General features: G+C 36.4%; 1 protein-coding gene across 1 annotated transcript; it reads right to left on the reverse strand.

The window, feature by feature from the left end:
* Positions 1-4,297: 4,297 nt before the first annotated feature.
* LOC105603799 (olfactory receptor 2W3-like) lies at positions 4,298-5,233 on the reverse strand. The gene has a single exon (XM_012101087.2). It carries the CDS (start codon positions 5,216-5,218, stop codon positions 4,298-4,300), a length of 921 nt encoding a protein of 306 aa, XP_011956477.1. The 5' UTR covers positions 5,219-5,233.
* Between the last annotated feature and the right edge of the window lie 5,816 nt (positions 5,234-11,049).

An 11,049-nucleotide genomic window follows, 5' to 3' on the forward strand; every position in this document is an offset into this window, starting at 1 on the left:
TCATATCATTTTACAAATTCTTTGATTCAGGCATCAATTGGTCAGGGCCTTTGTATCTTACATCTAGCAAAGGCCCCATATATATTCTAAAAATATGAAAAATAGTCCCTTAGTTCCATGAATCCCCATGTTTTGCAGATGCTTACTCAAATACATTTACCTGGAAAAAATTTAAAGAATAAATAATGTACATATTAATTTTGAAAGATTCTGTTCACCTAAGCTTTACAAGCAGCCATCTCCCTATGAAATAAACTCTTAAACAATTCTGAATTCTGAATAATAAATATAAATATCTTAGAAAAATTTCATCTGACAGTCTAGCCCTTAGATCACTGATCAAGCTCAGTCTGTAGTGTAAAATACAACATGCTGCATTTTGACTTGTACTTGGATTTAATAACATAAAAAATATATTATGGGCTTCCCTGGTGGCTCAGATGGTAAAGAATCTGTAATGCAGGAGACCAGGTTTGATCCCTGGGTTGAGATGATCCCCTAGAAAAGGGAATGGCTACCCACTTCAGTATTCTTGCCCGGAGAATTCCATAGGCAGAGGAGCCTAGGGGGTTACAGTCCACAGGGTCTCAAAGATTCTATTCACCTAAGCTTCACAAACAACCATCTCCCTATGAAATAAACTCTTACAGTTCTGAAATCTGAATAATAAGTATAAACACCTTAGAAAAAGATGCTTACTCCTTGGAAGAAAAGTTATGACCAACCTAGATAGCATATTGAAAAGCAGAGACATTACTTTGCCAACAAAGGTCCGTCTAGTCAAGGCTATGGTTTTTCCAGTGGTCATGTATGGATGTGAGAGTTGGATGGTGAAGAAAGCTGAGCGCTGAAGAATTTATGCTTTTGAACTGTGGTGTTGGAGAAGACTCTTGAGAGTCTCTTGGACTGCAAGGAGATCCAACCAGTCCATTCTGAAGGAGATCCACCCTGGGATTTCTTGGGAAGGAATGATGCTGAAGCTGAAACTCCAATACTTAGGCCACCTCATGAGAAGAGTTGACTCAATGGAAAAGACTCTGATGCTGGGAGGGATTAGGGGCAGGAGGAGAAGGGGACAACAGAGGATGAGATGGCTGGATGGCATCACTGACTCGATGGACGTGAGTCTGAGTGAACTCTGGAAGTTGGTGATGGACAGGGAGGCCTGGCGTGTTGCGATTCATGGGGTTGCAAATAGTCGGACACTACTCAGCTACTGAACTGAACTGAACTAGAAAAATTTAATCTGACATTCTATCCCTTAGATCCCTGATCAAGTTCAGTTTGTAGTATACACTGCAACATGCTACATTTGGACTTGTACTTGGATTTAATAACATAAATAATATATTATATGTTAATGTGTTATTGCACACACATAAATACATATATACACATTTACAAAGCATGCATTACACATTGTCTCTCTCTTTCTTTTTGTTTTCCACATGCAGTCTCTTGTAGGTCAACCTCTTAACTCTTTCTGAAGATGATTAGTAGAAGAATATATGTTTCCTTTAGCTCTATATTACTTAGAAGTTATACCCTTACATATAATGCAATTTCTGTGATTTCTTAAATAAGTACAAAATACACACAAGTGAATGTTGGGCCATAGGTTATTGCTGCAAGTCACACTGAAAAGAAAAAACAGTTAATGTGGGGGTGGTAGGTGTATGCTTTTGTTAGAATCTTACAACAGTAAAGTTCTCCATGGAACAAGTTGTTGTTGTTCAGTTTCTAAGTCATGTCTGACTCTTTGTGTCCCCATGGACTGCAGCATGCCAAGCTTCCCTGTCCTTCACTATCTGCTGGAGTCTGCCGAAACTCATGTCCAATGAGTCAGTGATGTCATCCAACCATCTCATCCTCTGTCACTCCCTTCTCCTCCTGCCTTCAATCTTTCCCAGCACCAGAGTCTTTTCCAAAGAGTCAGCTCTTTGCATCATGTGGTCAAAATATCAGAGCTTCAGTATCAGTCCTTCCAATGAATATTCAGGGTTGATTTCCTCTAGGAGTGACTGGTTTGATCTCTTTGCTGTCCAGGGGACTCTCAAGAGTCTTCTCCAGCACCACAATTCAAAAGTATCAATTCTTGGGCTCCTCAGCCTTCTTCTTTCTTCTTTGTGGTTTAACTCTTACATCTGTACATGAATACTGGAAGAACCACACCTTTGACTATATGTATCTTTGTCATCAAAGTGATGTTTCTGCTCTTTAGTCTACCGTCTAAGTTTGTCATAGCTTTTCTTCCAAGGAGCAAGCATATTTTAATTTTGTGGCTTCAGTCACCATCCACAGTAGAACAAATTATACCTTCTATTGTCATAATAAACATACATAATTTTTTTGAAATCTTGAAGTGCCATTCTTTCAGGTCCTGAATTGAGCAATATAATAAGCAAAATAAATGTAGAAATTGAAGAAATTGAAAGTATTACCACATATCTTGGAAAGATGGCAGTATCAGCAGTGGCATGATTTTTTTTCCTTTCCTGTCTCCTTTACTTCCTTCTTTTCCACTTCCTTCCTTCCTTCCTTCTTTCCTCCCCCGCTCCTTCTCTTCCTTCTTCCATTTTTTCTTTTCACTTTTATTGAGGTATAATTGATGTACAGTAACCTCACATATTTAAAGAGTATAATTTAATGTTTTGATATATGTGTATGTTTTCATCAATGCCATTTAAAACGTTGAGGAAAGTCATTTGTATTACTAGTTTGCTGAGAATTTTTGTCAGGATCAGATGTTGAATATTATCAAATGTTTTTTCTGCATCTATTCAGATGATCACATGGTTTTTCTTTTTTTAGTTTGTCAATATGATGAAATACATTGATTGACTTTCAGGTCAGATAAGGCACATTCAGATTGGTATAGACATAGACTACTTTGACTGATTTTTCAACTGTTTACCTGCATTCTTGGGATAAGCCCCATCTGATTATATTTTCATTTATATATCAATTATTGGATTTTGTTTGTTAAAACTGCTTTGAATTTTTGCATCAATGTTTATAAGGGATATTAATATGTAGTTTTTTTGGACAAATTATACATCTGTGTAACAATCACTTAGATCAAGATGCAGAGTGTTTGCTGCTGCTAAATCGCTTCAGTCATGTCCGACTCTGTGCGACCCCATAGATGGTAGCCCACCAGGCTCTGCCGTCACTGGGACTCCCCAGGCAAGAACACTGAAGTGGGTTTATATCACCCTAAAAAATTCCTTCATGTTCCCACCTTGTCAAAATCTCCAAAGCAAATCACTGCTCTGCTTTCCATTATCTTAGCTTAGTCTTTTGACTACCTGGAAGTTCATATAATTAGAATCATATGGTATCCATGCTTTTGTTTTTGACTTCCCACGCAACAGAAAGTTTTTGAGGTCCATCCATATTGTTGCATGGATCAATAGATTGTTCGTTTTCATTGATGAATGGAACTACATTTGGTGACTTATCACATTTTATCTATTTTTTCATTCTAGATTTTTCATTGTTTTTGGTTTTGTGCTATAATGAACAAAACCTCTGTGAAACTTCTCTCACACAAATCTTTTTTATGGACATTTGTTTTCATTTCTCTGAGGAAAATACACAGTAGTATAAATACTCAATCATAGAGGATATGTGCTTAATTTTATTAAAAAGATAGCCAAACACTTTCCCAGAATAATTAAATCACTCTACATTTTGCAAGGAACATATGAGGGTGCCAGTTGCTCTCCATCTTTACTAATATTTGGTATTTTATGTTTTAATTTAGATATTTTAATGATTGAAGATGAAAATAATGAGCACCTTTTCATGTGTTTTTTGCCTTGCATACATCTTACTTTGTGAAAAGTCTGGTTTTAGCTTTTTGCCCACGCTTCACTCAGTTGTTTGCCTTTTCATTATTTGTACACATTCTTGATATATTCTGGATACAAATTTTTATATATATTGATTCATGGTTTTAATGATTCATGGGGTTGCAAAGAGTCAGACACAACTGAGTGAATTAACTGATTGTTTTATTGAATTTCAGTTAGATGTGGACAACTGAAAAGAAGGAGAAAAGACGATTTGAAGTGTCAAACATAAGATATTTTGAAAATTAAGTTTTACCTAAATTTACCTATTATGTAATCAGGATCATATTTGGCCTTTATAGTACATATTTCCAAATTCCATCCCTGGAGGTTTTTATTGGGTTGGTAGAAATGTTTAAATAAGTTAAAATTTTTCACTTTAAGAATTATTTATTTTTATTAACTGAGTAAAAGAAGTAACCATAAAACTAGTCACTGTCATCTTACTTTCTAGACACAAGTCTCCTGAGTGCACCCTTTACATCCTTATTTCTCAGTGTATAGATGACAGGGTTCAACATGGGAGTCACCAAGTTGTAGAAGAGGGTAAGGAATTTCCCTTGGTCCTGAGATGAATTATTTCCTGGTTGCATATACATATAGATAATATTCCCATAAAACAAGGAGACTACAGTGAGATGGGACCCACACGTGTTGAAAGCCTTCCTCCTTCCAGCCGCCGACTTCATCCTCAGCACCGCGAGGGCAATGTAGCTGTAAGAGATGAGGATGAGCGACAGGGGCACCAGAACAATGATCACTGACAGGATGAAAACAGTGCTCTCTACAGCCACTGTATCCACACAAGCAATTTTTATCAGAGCCGGCATCTCACATAAGAAATGTTTCACCCTGCATCTCCCACATCGTGGTAGTTTCATAGTCACTGGAGACATAACCAGGGAGTTGAGAAGTCCAACTCCCCAGGCCACAGACACCAACTTCCAACAGAGCTGAGGGTGCATGAGGACAGAGTAGTGGAGGGGCTTGCAGATTGCAGTGAAGCGGTCATAAGCCATGACAGCCAAGAGAACACATTCTGTGCCGCCCAGTCCCAGGAACATGAAGAGCTGGAGGGCACAACCCACATAACTGACGGTCTTGTCTGGGCTGCCTAAATTGAAAAGCAGCTGAGGGATAGAACTGGTGGTAAAGCAGAGATCCAGGAAGGACAAATTAGTGAGGAAGAAGTACATGGGTGTGTGAAGGCTGGGGTCTAAGCGGGAAACCAGGATAATGACAGCATTGCCCACCAGAGTCACAAGGTAGAAGATGAGGACAAACACAAAGAGGATCTGCTCTAGCTTGGGTCTGTCTGAGAAACCCAACAAGATGAAGCCTTCCTGGCAACTCTGGTTGGTCATGACAGAGGATAATCAGTACACGTCTGCAGGGAAGCAAATAGCAACACATTTTAATCTTCATGAAGCAGGCTAAGGAATTCACAGAGAGAGGTGGGTCATATCAAATAATTATGTAAAATAATTACTTAAAATTTCAATATTCAATGTAGATATAGATTATGTATTTTAGGAATACTATCTTTTGTTTATTCTCTTTCTTTTGGATCCCCTCAGTTACAATTATTGTGGAATATTAGGAAAACACAGATATACATGAAGGATAGGAAAAGATTACCCACATCCCAGAAACAACCACACTGCAATATTGATTTAATTCTTTTCATTCTTTTGAGTATATGTAATTTATGGCCTATATAAATTTATGGCATATTTCTGCCCTTATGGCAGAAAATGAAGAGGAACTAAAAAGCCTCTTGATGAAAGTGAAAGAGGAGAGTGAAAAAGTTGGCTTAAAGCTCAACATTCAGAAAGCGAAGATCATGGCATCTGGTCCCATCACTTCATGGGAAATAGATGGGGAAACAGTGGAAACAGTGTCAGACTTTATCTTTTTGGGCTCCAAAATCACTGCAGATGGTGATTGCAGCCATGAAATTAAAAGACACTTACTCCTTGGAAGGAAAGTTATGACCAATCTAGACAGCATATTAAAAAGCAGAGACATTACTTTGCCAACAAAGGTGTGTCTAGTCAAGGCTATGGTTTTTCCAGTGGTCATGTATGGATGTGAGAGTTGGACTGTGAAGAAAGCTGAGTGCTGAAGAATTGATGCTTTTGAACTGTGGTGTTGGAGAAGACTCTTGAGAGTCCCTTGGACTGCGAGGCGATCCAACCAGTCCATCCTAAAGGAGATCAGTCCTGGGTGTTCACTGGAAGGACTGATGCTGAAGCTGAAACTCCAATACTTTGGCCACCTCATGGGAAGAGTTGACACATTGGAAAAGACCCTAATGCTGGGAGGGATTAGGGGCAGGAGGAGAAGGGGATGACAGAGGGTGAGATGGCTGGATGGCATCACCGACTCGATGGACATGAGTTTGAGTAAACTCTGGGAGTTGGTGATGGACAGGGAGGCCTGGTGTGCTGCGATTCATGGGGTCACAAAGAGTCGGACAGGACTGAGTGACTGAAGTGAACTGGACTGAATTTAACAAAATATAAATAATAGTGTGTTTATAAATTTTATATTTTACATTTCCTTTCATAATTTTACATTGTGAAAATTTGATTTGGTTTTAAAGTTCTGCAAAAATAATCATTAACGTCTGTATAATCTTCCTGTAGCTGTGTCATCATTTCTCCAATCATTGCTCTATAGTTAATTGTTAACAGTATTTCCAATATTTTAAAGGTCTTGATAGAGAGATTATAGAAGTACCTGTTTTACTGAACTCTAAAAGCAGCTTGTTTTTCCTTAAATCTTTGGCAGTTGTTTGGTGTGCGTGTGTTCATGCCTAGTCATGTCTGACTCTTTGTGACCCCATGGACTGTAGCCGGCCAGGTGCTCCTCTGTCCATGGAATTTTCCAGGCAAGAATACTGGAGTGGATTGCCATTTCCTTCTCCAGAGGACCTTCCTGACCCAGGTGCTCTCTTGCATTGGCAGGTGGATTCTTTTAGTTTGGTCCCTGCCCGCACCGCCTAATCTCATATTGTTTAAACTGGGTGATATTAGCTATGAAGTTGATTAATTTTTGATGCTTATTAGCCTTCTGAATTTGGGAAAATGTTTGTCATTGAGCTAGTATGTCACATATCATAGAAAATTCTATCACTAAAACTTGAAAGTGATGGTTTACTTGACAATGAAAATAGGCGTACAAGTTGTTCTTTTTTTTTTTTTAACTCATTGGAGTTTAAGACACACCCTTTCAATTTTTATTCCAAAATTTAATCCATAACAACACATAAATTATTTTGTAAGTGATGGGATTCTTATTTCTAATACTTTATTTTGGAATTCTTATTTTCTCTATTTACAAATATATTCTCTTGTATTTCATTAAAGTTCAGTTTTATGAAATTATGTAGTTTTCAATGAATACTGTATTTTAAAATTTCCTTTCTTTTATGAATGAAGTGCATAATTATATTTTTAACTGGATATAACTGTGAGGCAGACTTATAGTTCTTTAGTTACATAAATTATAAGATAGTTATCATTTTATATCAATAGAGACATATGTATAAAATGATATAAAGATTATAAATGATATTAAATAGAATGATATGATTTCATTTATATCATTTAGAAAATTATATATAAATTTTAATTCTATCATGTTGCTTTAAAAAATATGCTTTTTTATCCACAAGAAAAGACTAATTGTCAAATTTTAAAAAGCCAGATAAATCACTTTTTCATGTTTAAAACCTATGGATCAATTCAAAAGTCATAAACATGTGTTTTATAAAAACTTTTCAAGAAAAATCTCAAAATACTTTCAATTCTCCCTAGAGCCAAAAATTCCCTTGATTGCATTAGTAATTAAAGAAGTAAAAGTTTTAGGTTTATTTGAATGTGTCAGAAACACTTCCAAAATCAGAGTTTAAAATGCTCAAAGGTGATTTTATGATCTGACATATAACAGGACATTTCTCAGCACCTTAAATTAATAAAGTAATAAAGATGTTTCCTGTACTCTATGTCCAGAATATGGTGTTTGAGTCAAGACTGTCTCAATACTCTGTGTATTGGGCTATGAAATAATTTTATTGCCTCATAAGGTTGATGTGAAATTACAGCTTTCAGTGCCACCTCTCCCTCAGGTGCTTAAAGAGTTTATGACTCTACCAGATACCACTTCAAATTGTTACTGTAACTAGTTCCTACTATAAATAGTGATGTTCTCTGGCCAAACAAGTATAAAACAAGATCCGGGAAGGATAAGAAAGAGTGAAGGAATCACATCTCCATCTCCACTTCTACACCACTATCTCATACACACTGATCTTTTACACACTATTACACGTTTGTGAAATACATTGCGCATCATAAACCATGTTAGATGTTTATTATTATGATTACAAACAGAAAAATCAGGTCTATGTTACACATGATTAAGAAGAGGCTCTTTCCCATGCTATTTTGGGTATAAATAATAGCAGTGTTATTACTAAACAATTTTAGTCAGTTTAAATTAATTAAAGCTGTAGAGATGGCCTAAGAAGAAAACTTAAAAAATATTAAAAATTTATTTGCCTGTTTATTATGGATACATTGCATCTTTGTTGCTGTGTGTGGGCTTTCTCCAGTTGTGGTGAGTGGGGGCTACTCTCTAGTTGGGTTGCTTGGGCTTGCCATTGCAGTAGCTTCTCTTGTTGTGGAACCTGAGCTCTAGGCACTAGGGCTTTAGTAGTTGTGGCACAAGGGCTTAGTTGTCCCACAGAATGTGGAATCCTTCTGGACCAGGGATCAAACCTATGCCCCCTGTATTGCAAGGCAAACTGTCAACCATTGGGCCACCAGGGAAGTCTCCTGAGAACAAAACTTTTGGCTGAAAGTTACAGTCCAAGTGATTTTAAGAGATTTCTACTAATACATTGACTGATACAGCCTCAGATCAGGAAGGAGAAGGCAATGGCACCCCACTCCAGTACTCTTGCCTGGAAAATCCCATGGATGGAGAAGTCTGGTAGGCTGCAGTCCATGGGGTCACTATGAGTTGGGCTTTCAGTTTTCACTTTCATGCACTGGAGAAGGAAATGGCAACCCACTCCAGTGTTCTTGCCTGGAGAATCCCAGGGACAGAGGAGCCTGGTGGACTGCAGTCTACGGGGTCGCATAGAGTCGGACACAACTGAAGTGACTTAGCAGCAGCAGTAGCAGATCAGGAAGTTCAGATTATGATCTTCGGAATAAGAATTACTGAAAATATTTATATTGATAAATACATATTCAGCAAATATTTACTGAACCCTTGTTGTTTGCCAAACACTGTACTGTATGTCAGAGATAAAAGATTACTAAAATAGATAGCAATTTACTTCACTGATTTATAGTCTAGTGGGAAAACACTCACACAATTAAATATATAATGATTATCAGTGATACTAAGCCCTTACACTAGCACTGTGCTATTTTCTTGGGCTGCTTTATTTAATAATAATATCTGAATTTGAAGGATTTAGGCATTAAGTAACTTACCAAGGGTACATAGCTGGGAAGTTGTGGATGTGGAATTCAGATTCAGGTTTGTTTGACTCTCAAACCAAGTTTCTAAACACCATGGGACTAAAACCGATATTTAATGTATTTACTCAATTCCCAAATATCACCTGTTGGATGCAGTTAAGATGGATTGAGTGCTCTGAGTCCTTTAATCATGATTTAGTCCCAATCAAAGAAGAATGTCAAAGTTTATTCAAGATAAATCAAGTTAAGGAAATGTCACCAAAAACTCAGTCTTCTCAAACAAATTTTAAAAGCATAGCTATGAATCAGCTCAAAGTTTGCTGGATTTTAAATAGAAAAGTAATCAATTCAAACGTAATGTTATATATGGTGGTGGCAGTTTAGTTGCTAAATTGTGCGAGACTCTTGAGACCCCATGGACTGTAGCCCACCAGGCTCCTCTGTCCATGGAATTTTCCAGGTAAGAATACTGGAGTGGGTTGCTATTTCCTCCTTCAGGGAATCTTCCTGACTCAGGGATTGAACTTGCGTCATGGCTGAGCCATCAGGGAAGCCAAGTGTTATTTATAGACCAAGATAAATTGCTAAAAATAGCCTTTTTGGAAAACTAGATATTGCATGTACAACCAAGAACAATTATTAAAAAGACTTTCAATTATTTCAATTATTAATAAAATAATTTAAATAATAAGAAAATAAAATTTCAATTATTACAAGAATGATGTGACATAACTTGTTTTCCAGTAAAAATAGATAAAATATGCAAAAAATCTAGATTTATTTTAATATTTTAAGTCAATAATTACAGCCAGAATATATATTATGTGGCACACACACACACACACATGGATACTATTGGTTGCTCCTGTTTTTAAAATTTGTTTTAAATCTAATTTGTTTACTTCTTACTTATTGAACATTAATTTTTATTAGACAACAGGTGGGTGGAAATGTGTTCATACATATGGGGAGAGCTCTGGTTTTTCTCTTAAGCAATCTTGCTAATCTGATTTGCCTTCATTTGTGACAGGTTTAGACGTTACAAACCTAAGGTTGATGTTGACAAGGCATGAGTTAATTGCTGACAAGAGGTAGGAGGTGTAGGATAGGAGAAGTGGAAGGAAAGCAAGACAGAAAGTAGTTATAAATGTGGTGAATCAAATTATAGAAACAAGTATATCAGAAAAGTTACACAATCAATGGAAGAATGACAATAACAATGAAATAGCTGATAGTATTGGTTAAAGCACCATCAATAGATACTAAAATTGGTAGGTCAAGGAATCAAGGTATAAGCAAGGTTTAGAATTAGTAAATTGAGCCAAACAAGAAAGAGTTAAAAATTCCATCCTTGGAATGTGCAATTTGATGTTGGAAGATACTGTATAAATTTTTTTTTCTGTTATCGACTTTTTTTCTACTTCTTATTGTGTTAATTTTGTGTATATTATTTTGATTAAAATACATGTTTTAAAGCAAAACTTATAATCTAACTCTTTAGAAAAATATAGATATAAAATATATGGCTCAAAATAGTATATTAGAACAATCGTTCAAACCATGGCTCTACCCCTTACCAGTCTTATGACCTTGATCAAGATACATAACTGCTGTTTTCACTTTCCTTTTCTGTGAGATAAGAAAGGTAAAGTACATATCTTATGGAACTTTAGGATGAAAGAATGAAATTATATATG

The sequence above is a fragment of the Ovis aries genome, chromosome 20, assembly GCF_016772045.2.
Source record: "Ovis aries strain OAR_USU_Benz2616 breed Rambouillet chromosome 20, ARS-UI_Ramb_v3.0, whole genome shotgun sequence".
NCBI classification, from domain to species: Eukaryota; Metazoa; Chordata; class Mammalia; order Artiodactyla; family Bovidae; genus Ovis; species Ovis aries.

What these genes read in the sequence shown, in the direction of transcription:
- LOC105603799 (XM_012101087.2), bottom strand. Translation starts at nt 5,218, where the DNA reads ATGACCAACCAGAGTTGCCAGGAAGGCTTCATCTTGTTGGGTTTCTCA.